Source organism: Meles meles, chromosome 10, assembly GCF_922984935.1.
Source record: "Meles meles chromosome 10, mMelMel3.1 paternal haplotype, whole genome shotgun sequence".
Taxonomy (NCBI): Eukaryota; Metazoa; Chordata; class Mammalia; order Carnivora; family Mustelidae; genus Meles; species Meles meles.
In genome coordinates this window covers 29,958,722-29,974,197 of record NC_060075.1, presented here as the reverse complement: position 1 = coordinate 29,974,197, position 15,476 = coordinate 29,958,722, and the positions used below count along the sequence as shown (strand labels likewise).

Here is a 15,476-nt window from a genome sequence, read left to right as displayed (position 1 = left end):
TTGCTCCGCCCACTCAGAAGTGAGCTCAGTGAGGGGTAGAGCTTTGTCAGGTTCTTCACTTGCATTGCTCAGAGCCTAGCACCGTGCCTGTCATACAGAAAGTGTTCAAGAATATTAAGGAGGTAAGTGAGTGAATGAATAAAAATTGAGAAAGAGCCAAGGGGGAGGGTACATGAAGGATCCAGGAGAAGAAGAAAAGACGGATGAAGTTCTCAGGGATTTGAAGGTAGAAATTGGAAGGTTTGTTGCCTGGAGGAAAGGGAGATATGGAATCCGGAGAGTGATTAGCCATGGATGAGAGGAGGACAGGTTTCTTCTATGGACGTCAACAGAAAAGAGGAAATGTTAGTTGTGCTGAAAGGCTATGGGTCTGCCAAAACAGAGGCTGTTTAACCCAGTGTGTTTCCTTCTAATAGTGCTAATTTCCTCTATGAATGGGAGGCAGTTCTCTGTAGAAATAAGAAGGTAGCTGGAGAGTGGGAAAGTTAGTCACTATAGAGAATTGACCAGGGAAAGATAGTCTGGGGACCCCGAAGACCGAACTGGTTTTGCCAATAAGAATCTGTCCATCCGGGCACTTTTCTTCAGAGCTCTCCACAATCCAGCCCAGGTGCAGGGTGGGAAGGCTCCTGGGATCTTTGGGTCTCAGCTTCCATGGCACTCTAGTCCTCCCGATTTACCTGGCACGTCATCATTTATTATAACTAGTTGTTTATGTCTGCTTTCCTTGATGGGCTGCCAGCTCTGTGGGGGCAGAGGTGTGTCTGTCTTGTTAACAGCTGGGTGCTCAGCTCTTCCTTGCTTGAAGCTCTGCTGTGTGAATGATGTAAGCACAGTGGAAGAAGGGAATTTAATATACTGGGGAGGGAGTGATGGGTGTTGGGCCATGGAATCCAAACTGAGAGGCTAGGAGAAAGTTGGCATTAGGAAGAAAGACTAGTGGTTGAAGAACTGATGGGAATAAATGAGAAGAGATGGAAATACAGGAATGCGATCAGAGGATAGAATATCTCATTTTATAATTTCAGAGGTGGGGGTGTTTGGGGAACACAAACTCCAAGCTGTTTCATTGGAGTGGGTGTTTGTAGTGAATTGCAGGAGAGAGTCATTGGGGATGAAAAAGTCGTAGATATTTTATGGCTTGAGATGCAAATGTTGAAGCTTCCTCTGAGATTTTTCTAGTTGGTGTTTTCATCAGAAAGTGATGAAATAATGCGTTTACAAATAATGAACTTATGCTTGGCATTCATGAATTCACTCATTTGCTCATTCATTCATCTCTTCCATCTTACTTAGAACCTGACCTTCAGTATGTACAATGACTAAAGCAGACACATCTAGGCTTCTATGAAATGTACAAATTTATGTAAGAGGCAGACATCAAAAAAGTAATATGTACTATAAATTGTGAAGCGTGCCAAAGGGAAAGACAGATTGAGAGATAGGTGATGGTAGATTTTGGGAATAGCTGTTTCGGTGGGCACCATTTCATCACAGCTGTATTGAGAATACACTTTTTTGGTATTGAAACTTTATTGCTTTTGTTTCTCTATTATTTATTTATTTATTTTTATTAACATATATTATTTGTTTCAGGAGTACAGGTCTGATTCATCCACCTTACACAATTCACAGCACTCCCCATAGCACATACCCTCCCCAATTGTTTCTCTATTATGGTTTAAAACTTACATAGAGGCACAGATGAACAAACATGCCTTTCATTGGATGTTCGTGGGTTAGTGTAGCCCCAAGTGCAGTTTGGAAGTGCAGTCAGAGGTGCTCATTGTCATGGAGTGGGTCTGAGAAGCCTGTGTTCCTTCCATGATGAGCTTGAGATCCAGTTTGAGTCTGTTGTGCCATAAAGGCAGAGGTTAACTGAAGATTCATTTGGGTGAGGAACATCCTCACAAGGCTCTGCTTACCTATTCAGGGAACCTATGGTTCCTAAACTGTCCTGTAATTATAAATAATCTTTCAGTGGAAAATGTGTAGGATATACATCCAGGAAAAGCCCATGTTGTTTCTTGAATTCTCTAAAGTAAGTATAAATTTCACCCATGGGTTAAAAAAAAAATCCTTATTTCATTCTTATAATGGAAAAATTAAAACATAATTCACTATGATAGACTCCGCAATATTTCTAAAATGTCAAAGATCTAGACTAGCAAGGCAGTTTGACTTTTAGTTATATATAACACACATCCGAGGTCTGCTATATGATTTGTATTTGAGCATCAAAAGGTGTCATAAATACATGGCTACTTTAATAAATCTAGAAAAAATTTCTCTGTCATGTGAAAAAAAAAAACCCAAGTTTTATTTTTCATCCTTACTATATATTAAAGAACTGTATTTCTTGCTTTTGTGGTAAGTCTTGGTTGAAGATTTTTTAATACTATAAGTAACTGAGAAATATGCTTTTATAATATAGCTCTTTATTTGATTTTTCTACTACAAATTCATTACTTTGTTCAAACATTTAATTCTATTTTTGTCATTCTTGCTACTATTTAAAATTCTGCTGAAATAAGTTTCTTAATACAAATGTTCACCACTTTCTATTCCCAGTCTCCCTTGGTAGTATTTATAACCAAGACTTATACATATTGAAAAAAAGATGTTTGTATTCCTTCATGCCAAGAATATATATTATGTGCCCCATATGTGGCCAGTAGTATTCTTTGGTTGGAGAAACAAAAGTGAAAAAAATATATGGTTTCATTTACCTCCATTTATGGTGTGAGGAGACAGACAATAAACATAATAAATAAACAAATTATATTTTTGCATTAAAAGGTGATGAGTTGGGTACCTGTGTGGCTCAGTCTGTTAAGCATCCACCTTCAGCTCAAGTCATGATCCTAGGGCCCTGAAATGGAGCCCTGTGTCAGGCTCCCTGCTCAGCGGGGAGTCTGCTTCTCCCTCCCTCTCTGCCCCTCTGCCCCTCCCCCTCCTCATGTCCTCTCTTTCTCAAATAAATAAATAAAATCTTTAAAAGAAAATAAAATGTGATGAGTCACATAGATAAAAACATGTATCAAGACATATGGAAACATACAGTTTATAGCAGAAATGTCTTTTATGATCAAGGCCAAACTATAGTAATTGTAAAGCTTATAGAATTCATTTTCTCTTTAATATTTATTTAGAGAGAGATATTTAGAGTGCAAGGAGGAGGGGCAGAGGGAGAGGGAGAGAGAGTCCCAGGAAGACTCGGTGTTGAGCTCAAAGCCTGACGCAGGGCTCAATCTTAAAACCCTGAGATCAGACCTAAGCTGAAACCAAGAGTTAGATGCTGAGCCAACTGTGACACTCAGGCACCCCTAATGCTTATAGAATTCTTAAAGGAAAATCAGAGTTAAAACGTACTGTTATTCAATTTTATTAATAATTCATATCATTTATTGATGGAACACTGTGTTGGATACTTTCATATTACAAATTAATTTAATTCCCCGTACAATTTAATGAGGTAGAATTTGTTATCTTAACCATATGTATGAGAAAATTTGGAGGTAGAGAGATAAAAACAACTCCCCCTGTCCCAGTGGATGAACCAACAAGAGGTAGAGTCAGAATTCAAATCCAGATTTCTGATCCCTGGTCCTCCTCTATTCTCCCCCACATTACTGCATCAGACACTTCAGGTCGTTTATTACAACACTCTGTCCTTTGCTTTATCTAATGTGGTATAACGGTTTCAGATTTTGAAGGCTTTACAATAAAAATAGTAAGTGTTCAGTTTTTTGTTTTTTGTTTTTTAAGATTTATTTATTTGAGAGAGAGAATGTGAGAGTGCAAATGGAGGGCGGGGCGGAAGAAGAGGCAGAGAATCTCAGGCAGACTCTTGGATGTGCACAGAGTGCAAGAGTCTCATGACCTTGAGATCTCAACCCTGAGATCACGACCTGAGCTGAAATTAAGAGTCGGATGCTTAATCAACTGCACCACCCAGGTGTCCCAAAAAGTGTTGTTTTAAAATAACTTTCGTAGGGTCACCTGGGTGGCAAAGTCAGTAAAGCATCTGAGTCTTCATCTCTGCTCAGGTTGTGATCTCAGGGTCGTGATCTCCTGGTCGAGAGATCGAGCCCCATGCTGGGCTCCATGCTGAGCATGGAGTGTGCTTAAACCTCTTTCTCCCTCTCACTCTGCCCCTTCCCCCCCTCTGAAATAAATCAATAAAAATCTGAAAAAATTAAAATAACTTTCAGATAGTCTGGCAAAGTGATTTCTGAGGGACAATTTTTCAGATCTTTCTAGAAGAAGGGAGAGAGAGCCGTGACTTGGGAGTTCAGAATGTTAACATCTAGTAACATTCTTTCTCCTAACGTCTTCTCCACAAGCCTGTGAGTCTCAAGTTAAGTTGCTGTAGTGGTGGCCAGGTTAAATTCTGCCACTAAAAATACATCTTCAAAACTGTAGGTGTAATCAAGAGCTCTCATTTCCCAAAGTGCTGCTTCTGGCATTTGATAATCCTGCCTTTGCTGGTGCGGTTGACGTAATTATTCACCTAGTTTTTATTTCACGGATGCAGCGTGTGCACCTGTTGTTGGACCAGTTAAAATTGTTCTTGCCCCTTGGTCTTGGGTCATTTTGCTGATACAGTGTGTTATAAATATGACCAGGACAGGAGCAGTTTGTATTACAGGATAATACAACATAATTTGACTGACAAGCTCACTTCCCATTATTCTCTTTAGTCTGAGATGCAAGTTAAAATGTCAGTCTATGTTACAAAGGTTATTAGAAAACATGGCCAGTAATTACACTTTATTTATAATATGCTCTATATAACGTAAGAGCTACATTGCTCTTGCTTAAACTGATCCTGGCTGGGGGAGGGGGAGGGGAGGGAAGGAAGGGATGTATCTTTCAAAATAATAATAACACAGAGTTTGAAAATACACTCTCCTCATGTGAAATCACTGCTCTATTTGAGCCAGCTGTAATAGAGAGGAGCATCCTGTGATTACGAAAGAAAATAATGTGAGAAGGGAATTCTGGGCACCAAGCATTTCACTTGAGTGACACTGATATATTTGGAAGCATCTGTCTTCCCTTGCACCTAGATGCATGTTTGTTTATTTTGGCCTCCTGTGGGCTCATGGTTCCCTCTAAGTCCTGTGTACAAAGGCTCAACCTGTTTTCAACTTCGAATACTCCTTCTTACAGTTTTACCGTGACAAACAATGATGTTGGCTGGGGAATCGTGTCCCAATCTGCAGTTAAATTTTTGAGTTTAAAAAGTTTCATTATCAACCAATCAATCATCAATCAATGGTTTCACTATCAAAAAAACAAAAACAAAAACAAAAAAACCCAGTATCGTTTAACAAAGGAAAATATCTAATTAATCATGTTTGCCCAAAGTGCCACACAGGGGAGGTGTGATTAGCTAGCCTTCTATTCCTTTCTATTAAATTCGTCACACACATACTAAACGTCCGTGTTACCATGTGTCGGGCAGAGCTCAGACTCAGAGATAGCTTTTCTGACTCTTTGCTCTTTATATTATTATTTAAAAAACACATACATAGGGGTGTCTATGTGACTCAGGCAGTTAGGCATCTAACTCTTGGTTTCAGCTCAGGTCATGATCTCAGGGTCCTGAGATAGAGCCTCAAACTGGGCTCCCTGTTGAGTGAGGTGCCTTCTGAGATTCTCTCTCTCTGCCCCTCCCCCCACTTGCATGCTCTTTCTCTCTCTCTCTCAAATAAATAAATCTTAAAAAAAAAATCACATATATAGTATTTCCCATATACTGGGCACAGTTGTAAGCTATTCACATATAGTAAGTCTTTAGTACTAACTGCACCCTTAGGAGAAGGTATTGTCCGAGGTCATACAAAGAGTGCTGGTGGGACCGGGGGATTCAAAGCCAGCAGTCTCTCCAGAGTCTGTGTTCTCTAGCACGTCACTCTGCTTTGTCTATTCATTGACAGATGGCAATAGTTTGTATAAAATGAAGAATAAAATATGGTTCCTGCCCTCAGAGGGTTTATAATCTAAATCTGTTTCTTCTTTCTTTCCACACATATCTTCAAAGATCTTGATAGAGAACTGTGGCTCATTAATTTTGTAGATATCTTCATTTATTAAACATGTACCATGTGTACAAGTGTACTGCCAGTTAAGGAGCTCACATCAGGGAGATGTGCACATTCCCTTTCATAAGTGCTAACGGAAGGGTGTATTTCAATGAAAACTTCCCAAAAGAGGTGATGTTTGTTTTGGAGCGAGCCAGATGGATGAGTGGAGCCAGAGGATGGAATTTTAGGGAGGAGGAACAGTGGGATGTGGATGAAAGAAGAGTGGGATCAGGAATGGAAATAATTAAGAGTGTGATATGACCAGAGAAGAAAGACAGGGTTTAAGTTTAATGACCTTGTGTTCCCTGATGAAGATTTGGAATGAATTCTATCAGTAATGGGAAGTAATGAAAAAATTTAAGTGAAAAGTGAAAGAAATTTAAGTGAAAAGACGTGATACATATGTTTTACATCCATAAAGTGGACAGTATGATTCAGAAGTGTCACTCTAAGTAATTAGATTCCCAGTTTTGTTTTTTATCTCTTCTCGCTCATTGTCCTCACCCAACTCCTTTGTCTCTTCTTCTTTGGCCTCTCCCAGTTTTTGCTCTAACCCCCCTCCAATCTGATTGCTCCTTCTCGTAACAAAAAAATACCTACTTTATCAAGGTTTAATCTCAAGTTTTCAGGACAATACCCAATGTTTGCTACTTTACCTTATAATGAACTCAGATATTAGCATTCTTTCTACTTGTCAGTTGTAAAATTCCCTTTTGTTGTTGGAATTTTGAACATCCTTGTGAGATAGAGGAATATTTATTTGGAGGATCAATAAACTATGGAAGGAAGAGCCTGAAATTATGACATTCCTCTTCACGAGCAGGGATCCACCCTGCCACACTGAGCTGTATTCCCGTTTTGCTGCATCCTGATTGAGAGAAGCAGCAGCGTTGTGCATCTCCAAAGAGCTCTGAGCTTGTTTCTCAGTGCTCCCCATTCCTGAACGTGTCCTGCCAGCACAAAGTCCATCCTTTCTGAGTCTGTTTCCCTGTGTTTACCGAAAAAGCACCGTTAGAAGATAATGCAACTGGAGGTACTTTATGTAAGCACAATGCAGATAAAAGGCATTGCTGCTAATTTATATTTTCAGCTAGAGTTGAGCTCTGTATTTCTATGTAATAGTATTCCTCGAGGACCTCTATATTTTAATGGCCTAAAATTTCATCTCTCTGTAATAGAAAAATTCAAATCACCTTCAGTTCTCGCATATGAGGTCGCCTTTGTCCTTGCCAGCCTTTCAGAGAGTCTGTCTTTCATTTCCTGAGACAAACTGACAGGATAACTTTCTGAATGGCCTTTGATTTGCATTAATGGTGTCCTTCAAAGGCAGTGTGTTACTTCTTCCTCTTGAATTTTTATGCCTCCTTTCTTTCTTGTTTTTTTTTGTTTTTTGTTTTTTGTTTTTTTTTTTTAGATGGAGAGATCACTAGAGGCACATTTTGGCAACCATGACAGAAGGGCTATACTCTACAGGCCTCCTTCCTTCAGCAAAATGGAGCTTCAGCTCCACCAGCACATTCTCACTCAGCATCGCTATACAGTTGTCATCGCTGAAGAAAGGCTCGGTGCTGGCCTTGGGCTGGGGCTGCTAGAAAAAGGTCAGAATAAGAAGTAAATACCCAAGTTGCTTGATATATAATGTGAAACACTTTCTAGAGTGTGTTACATTCTTTTCCTAGAGAAATTTTTGGGCTGTCTGGGTGACTCGGTCAGTTAAGCATCTGCCTTCTGCTCGGGCCATGATCCCAGGGTCATAGGATTGAGCCCCACATTGGGCTTCCTGCTAAGAGGAGAGCCTGCTTCTCCCTTGGCCTCTTCCTGCCACTCTTCCTACTTGTGCTCTCTCTCTATCTCGCTGTCAAATAAACAAACACAGTCTTAAAAAAAAAAAAAAGAAATTTATAAAAACAAATTTTTACCCATGATCAACTTTCTTACATCAAAGAAAACTTGGCTCCTTTTTTTACTTCCTCTCAATTTTTCTTTAGCTATATTTCTTTATTCCTGAAATTATTTTGTTTATATTTTTGTAGCATTTTGGAGTTGCATAGTTCATATTTAAATGCTACATAAAAAATGTTTATGTTTATGAGCCTGAATACATGTTCTGCCCAGCACCAAACTGCTCCATATTTTAAGAAAATTGCCACTTCATCTGACTGCAAGTAGAATGTGCTGGAAATTGTTTCAAGAAGCCAGCTTAAATGTGATTCACAGATTGGCTCTAAAATGTGAAAGAAGTATGGGTATTTATCACACACCCTATTACTAGTCAAGTACTTTTATTTCTATCATTTGAAGTGAGAAATAAAAGACAAGTTTTTAAACAAGGTATTTGAAAAGAAAGTTTGAGGAGATGATGAGGGTCAAAAAGGGCAGTCACAGTAACAGTTAACATTTCCTGAGCAACTGAAGGCATTAACATTTCCTGAGCAACTGAAGGCAATTCACCATGTGACAGATACACTCCACCTTGCTCTTTCAACCGCTAGCTTATGACGCTGAATGAATGAGGGGAGCGGGACGGTTAGCCTCAATTCCCCTTCACCATGTTCACCCTTTTCCTGCACCGGCTATAAAGTTATAAGCTCCTTAGCTAGCATAGCTTTGGAGGACAGGGCCTCAAAACATACACTTTGATGAAAAGAAAGATTCTAAAAATGTGCAGAGTATGGGCCATGAGGACAGGTCTTCAGCAATGCCATTTGCTGGGCCCTGTCCCATTAGAGTCCTATGGAAATCTAGAGTCCTGAGCTTCTGGAAGCAAATGAGAAAAACAAAAGGGAAGGCGAAAGCTCTGGAATATCCAAGAGGGCTGAAGACAAATTTTAGAAACTTCCTTGTGGTTGTTTCTATTAAGGAGAGACCAATGGAGAGTTCTGGAACATCCATAAATGATGTTGTCAGGAAACCATTTATCTGGGTTAAGGAAGGATATAAAATGTTTCGTCTCCCTCTCATCCCATAAAACATCTTAGCCCATCCCTGAAGTAGGTGTTTCTAGGACCACCGTCCCCATGCCCCCATGCCCCGTGAGCTGTGCACCTGGAGTCATGCCCAACACAGCCGTGATGACACCCTGCTCGTGTTTGCAAGTCCCTCTGCCTCTCTGATGCTGCCACTGACCGTGTGGGGGCACGACATGGATTCTGTGTGCGTTTCAACTTCAATTCAGCTTCAATTTTCAATTCTGTCCAGTTGCAATTCAGAAGGAATGCAGCTGCTCTCTCCCTTCGTGTCCTTGGGTCCGTTTTACAAGAAAAAGGAGGATGACTTTGCAGCTTCCAAATATCCAGAAAAGCGCAAAGACAGCCTGAAGGCAATAAACTCTGGCAGGCAAAGGAGCTTCTGGGCACAGCATAAGATAAGGAGGTGGTGTCACCCGACTTTGACATTGTGAATGCTGATTTGGCTCGCGTACCCTGTATTCCCTCAGCCTGTAAAACAACCACTTCCTGATTCTTTCTTGGTTTCTTCAAGTCAGTACAATAAGATATTATTACTGGATAAGGCCTCCAGAAAGGGTAGCAATGTCACGAGTATGCAAAATTGACTTTTGTTTTTTCCATCCGATTTTGTAGTTTTCCCTGTGAAGGCAACCCTCAAATAACAGAAATTTTAAAAAATTCTGTGACCGTAATCTAACTTCTCCCTGATTTTCTAACATACAGAAAAAAAAAATCACTTTTTTATGACAGCTTATTTTCCATGGTCACAGATTTAATCTCTAAATTATGTTTGCATTGAGGGACTCACTATAAAAATATTTTCTAAAGATTTTGTTCTTGACAAATTCATTTTTCTTTAGTTTCCCATATTCAGCTCATGCTTATTTTACCAGACATATGGCAGCAGAAAGTATGATGCTGTATTTGCACATTTGAACTTAATTTCTCCATGTTGAGCATCTTGGGGGAAGTGGAAGCAGTTCAGAATGATCTGGAGACCTACCCCCTCCTATCTTTAACTTTACCATTGGAGCTTCTTCTCTTTGCTAAACTGAAATTTGAAATTGCTATATCAAAAGTAAAATAGGTACTACCACAAATGTTACTAAGTGCCCAGGTGCAGATTTGACACATTTATAAAATACCTGCTTGGTTGTAGGAAGATAAATATAAAATAAAATTTCCCTATTTTACCTATCCATTTTACCTGCTTTTCTTTCCTCTTCTGATCTGACCCCAATCAGCTCTGCTGACCTCTTTCTCTGCCATCATTTGAAACACAGGTGGCCTCTTTCCCGCTTGGAGCTATCTTTTTTTCTTTTTTAAACCTTTAAGGCCAGAAATGAATAAAAATTAGAAAAAATAAAAGGGTCATAGCCAGGCAACATTCCACTATTAAGTATAATCTGTTCTTGTAGAGTAACATTTGGACTTTATAATTTATTCAGCTTTCCTAGTACTTATTTAGTAAACATTCCTTGGAAGGAAAAGTAAGCAGTCTCGGTTCTAAGTTAGAATGTGGGCATTGTGGGTTTTTTCCCTTTGATGCCATTCTAGCGATTAACGAAAATCTGTGGCTCTATCCAGAAAGACAGGAAGGCTGTGGATATACAACTTTAAGCAAGTTCGGTTCTTTGAGCTCTAGTTCTCTTAATCTGTTACAGGCAGTAATGTCATTATTTTGTGATAGTATGTTGCGAGAATTTGATCACTTTGTCTACCCCATCAGAGTTCTGGGAGGAGACAACGTAAAGCCCAGCCACTATTTTTTGATTCAGTAGTCTGGGAATGGGGCCCGGAAATTTATATGTTAAGAACAGACACATATGATTCTGATATATGGCCCATCAAGGCACACTATCCTAAGGGACATACTATTGGTTCAAGAAATAACAATCTTTAGACTTAATTCTGGGAATAAAATAATGCAAAGGTCTGCTTGCTATAATGCCATTGTATTGCTTAAGTTTTAATTGTATCAGTATTTACAGGCATTTAATCTTTAAGCTAATTTTGAAAACAGCAAGAGGACAATTGTCTTTACCCATGTAGGCCTACAAAACTCAGCAGCATGTAAAACATGTACTTTATGGTCCTTCAATCTCTTGCTTTGGAAAAATATATCTTATGTCCCTGAGTTTATGAGAATATATAATTCTCTAAAGGAAAAGATAGTAGCACCCACCAATTATTGCCCTGCCTAGTATCTAGGTACTATTTAGTAAATCAGTGCTTTAGTACATGGAATAGTATAGTAGCCTAAATGAAAGTAGATGTTTTCTGAAAGTTCTTATCCTATTCCCATGGTAACATCCAAGTAGTATGTGGTCTGGAGACCCTGTCTCACTAGGCTGTATCATTGGATCATAATTATTTCTGCATGCTCGAAGAGTAGTACATATTTATCAGTTTTCTGTTTACTTCTGAATATACCTTGCACTTCTAAATTAAGTGATGTTTTCTATAGTCCCTGTGAAAAACAAATGCCAACCCACTACAGAATTGGGTACTCCAATGGTTCAAATTGCTCTTGTTTTTGTAATGTGGGGGTTTACATGCAATGTTTTTTAAAAGAAACACTAAAAGTGGAAGGCCATATCAATTTTCTTGCCAGGGGCTGGCAAATGATGGCCTGCTGACCCAAGCTGGCCCAATGCCTATTTCTGCCAACAAAGCTTTATTGCAATGCAGCTACACATTTGTTTTCATACTGTCTTTGGCTGCTTTGTTTTGCATAGCAGAGCTGAGTAGTTAGAGATGGTGGGGCTCTTAATCCTAAAACATTTACTGAGCCCTTAACAGAGAAAGTTTGCTGACCCATGTAGCTAGACTAATTCTATGTCATCGGATCCCATCCCAGACTGATGGTTAAACTCTAGGACTGAGATAGTTTAGTTTTGTAACTTACACCAAACCTCATTCAAAAAGGGTTTGATGGTTTACAATAAAACCTATAATAATAACATTACTAAAATGGAAATATAAAGTCAGGGCTCAGGCTGGATAGTCCTCTTAGTTACCATAACTGAAGCCTAATTTTGGCTTGAGCCTACAAATCCCAAGAACAACAAGGAAAAGAATGGAAATTTTACTCTCAGAAAGAAGGGAACAGGACGTTCCTTCCCCTAACCACCCACATGCCCAAGTAATATATTTAAAACAAATTTCTTGAAGGGATCATTAAGTAAACTACCCTACGTTATGTAATGGGTCGAGAGCCAGAGCAACATTTGTATTGCAAATAAAGTGGATGTCATATCTTCGTTCATAGAGCAACCTTCCAACAGGAGTTGAGAATATAACATTATAGCATGGTATGGCGAAGGCATTTCTAGGAAGGGCTAGAGTTAATATGGTGAGAAGTATATCAATATTTGTATTGATATTAAACTTGATATATTGTGTTCTGGAAAATGCTATTTTAAATAATGTTGCTTCACCATCCCCCCTCCCCCATGAGGACACTGTAATTTATCCAACTGTGTTCTTGGGAAGCACTATTAAAAGATATAGTTAATAGAGTGAGAGATACAGATCAGTACTTAATGTTGTGGAAAATATATTAGAGAAGAAAAAACCTATTTCCTTCCCTGTTTATAATTTAATAGTTTTCTATCCTCCTATATTTTTATTTACATTCACTGGCACTCTCAAAAATGTCCAACACATCCATGTACCATTTGAAATTTAGTCTAATTTTGAGGATTTATTTATAATGGCTACTTGTCAAAAGCTGTTTCTGGGATTTGTATGGAAAAGAAACCCCTACTACAGCCCAATCTTGACTTTTGTGATGGAAGGCATATTTCAGGGTTTTTTTCTTTAGTTTATTTGTTTTCGAGAAGAACCTATAAGGAAGTTGAGATTTAAATCACCCATAAGTAAGAAGAGCTTAACCACAGTAATTGCTTTCTTAGGGAGGTAGTAGACTGTGGTAATTAAAGAAGCAGCAGCTTTGGAGTAAGATCAAACGTGGGCTGAGTTCTAGTGTTACCTTTAATGGTTATATAACGTTGGACAAGTTACTTAACCTCTCAAAGTCCTAATTTTCTCTTTGGGAATTGATTGTTTTGGATTGTTCTATGAATGCCCCATTACGGGCACTCTAGGAATCGGAGATAATATTGTTACTTCTGTCAAGAACTAACTAATTACAGAAAGGAGATTATGGAGATTCCTTTCTGGGGGAGCACATTTAAAATGGGTTCTATATGAAGAACATAGGGATGCTGCTGCTGGGTATTTAGTGATAAATGAACTCGATAGGTGTTTTCTTTTTTTTTTTTTAAAGATTTTATTTATTTATTTGACAGACAGAGAGATCACAAGTAGGCAGAGAGGCAGGCAGAGAGAGAGGAGGAAGCAGGCTCCCTGCAGAGCAGAGAGCCCGATGCGGGACTCGATCCCAGAACCCTGAGATCATGACCCGAGCCGAAGGCAGCGGCTTAATCCACTGAGCCACCCAGGCGTCCCTCGATAGGTGTTTTCAAGGCCCTCTTTATCAACCTACATTCTCCCATTGAAGGGTCTGGGTTGTAAACCCTCCTGAAATTTCAACACATAGTTTCCTGGACCATTCCCTTGGGAAAGACCTGTCATTAAGGGGGAAAAACAAAACAAAACAAAAAACAAAAAATAAAACCAAAAACCAAACCTCTAAGTTCTTTGAGGTCAGGGACCATGTCTGTTCTGCTTATCACTTAAAACCTTGCCCTCAACCTAGAGGCACACCAGGAATAATTGTTGAATACAACTGAATGCATGAATAAATGAAGATAACATAGTGTACCATTATTTGAGCCCCTTAAATATTGAACTACCTCAGAATAAAAGTTAATTAAAAGTTAATTGATAAGCCTTTTATTTTTAAATAACTTTATAGGTGCATTGATACTCTACGCATGCTCAGATCTGCTCTTACATAAAAGTAATGCAACCACGGCTACCGTAGTATTTAGGACTGATACTACCTGTTGAGGCTGTAAGTGCTTGTGTCCATTTTTCAGAGTTCTTTTCTTCTTTTGCTCTTATGATTCCTCTGTCACATTTGCAAGGGTTACTATCTGTTGGTTTTAGAGGTGGATAGATGAGTTTAGTGCTGAGCATATTTGGTCTCAGATGCTATCAGCTCTTCATCCAAATGCATTTGACAAAAACTGAAGAAAACATGAGAGACCAGGGCAGGAGATGAGAATTTGTGAGTTATCTGCTTAGCGGTGAGGCCTGATTCACTGAGGGTTTCGTATTCCATAAAACAACGAACACATAGCGCTCTCTACTTCTCTGTTTAGCATAGTGTAAAATATTCATGTTTATGTTCTTCCAATCCCTCCCTTTGGAAAAATATATCGTATGACCCAGGGATTTTATAACATACACCTTCTCTACAGAAAAAGACAGAATCACCATCAAATTATTGTCTTTCAGCTCATCCAGGTCCTATTTAGTAAATCATTGTTTTAGTTCATAGAATGGAGTAGGGGGCCTACAAGAGAATAAATATTTTCCAAAAGTTTTTAACTTGCTCCCAGGATAGAGGTCTAAGTAATCTATGGTCCAGGAGATCATATATTTTATCATTGGGTGAGAATTACTTATGTAGACTTGAGGAGGGCATATTTCTGCAGTTGCCACCGAAACCAGATCTGCAGCAGGCACAAGAAAATAAATGGTTCCAATTGCAAAGAATGTTTCTGGGAGGCCCTGGAAGTAGTTGGACCAATATTTTTGTATCCCCACTGTTTAACGGGACACTTGAGGACAAGATTTATTTGTCGTAACTCTGGAAGACGTAACCAGGATCAATTGAAGGATGGACATTTTATCAGTCAGAGTCGCCCAGCAGTGGAACTGACTCTCTCAGAACATCGGAGGTGTTGTGGGCCAGCATCAAGGCAGGGGTGGTCCCGAACACTTGCTTTATTACTTAGGAGAATAAGTAAAATCATCACCCAAGTCTTTTTCAGATCAGCATTCTAACATTATACACACAGAAACGCTATGTGTTTATAACATTTATACACACAGACGAGGGAAAGCAAGACAAGGTTTTAAACCTTGTCATTCTAAGGATTCCTTTTCTTTAGTCTTTTTAATCTCACGTCCAAGGGTGGAAGAGAGCAGTGGTGAGCAGAGAAGCAGAGAAACATGGGTCTGGAGGCAAAATGCGGGGTGATTCTCTTTTGGCTAGTAGTACATGTTGACAGCAGATGCTTCCACTGATCCTTTAAAACTCAAGAGCCTAAGGAACTCCTCTTCTCCTTCCTTCCTGTCTGCAGCCTCACATCAGCACCCCTGCTGCTCCCCTGAGTTTAATCTGCTCTAAGATTATTTAGCAGGAAGACGAAAGAGTAAAGGTCACATTTAAAAGGCACAGTGTGTTTCGCCTTGTCAATATTTCATCTAAACGCCTTTGTCATACGTTTTTTATTATGCA

At 39.2% G+C, this 15,476-nt stretch overlaps 1 protein-coding gene across 2 annotated transcripts in view; it reads left to right on the top strand.

Annotated features, from left to right (window-relative positions):
• Positions 1-15,476, top strand: part of CPED1 (cadherin like and PC-esterase domain containing 1) — a 276,516-nt gene that overhangs the window by 20,476 nt on the left and 240,564 nt on the right. For both annotated transcript variants that reach the window (XM_046020852.1, XM_046020851.1), the window contains exon 2: positions 7,507-7,690. In XM_046020852.1, the coding sequence (XP_045876808.1) occupies positions 7,507-7,690 (184 nt within the window). The remainder of the gene's footprint in view (positions 1-7,506; positions 7,691-15,476) is intronic.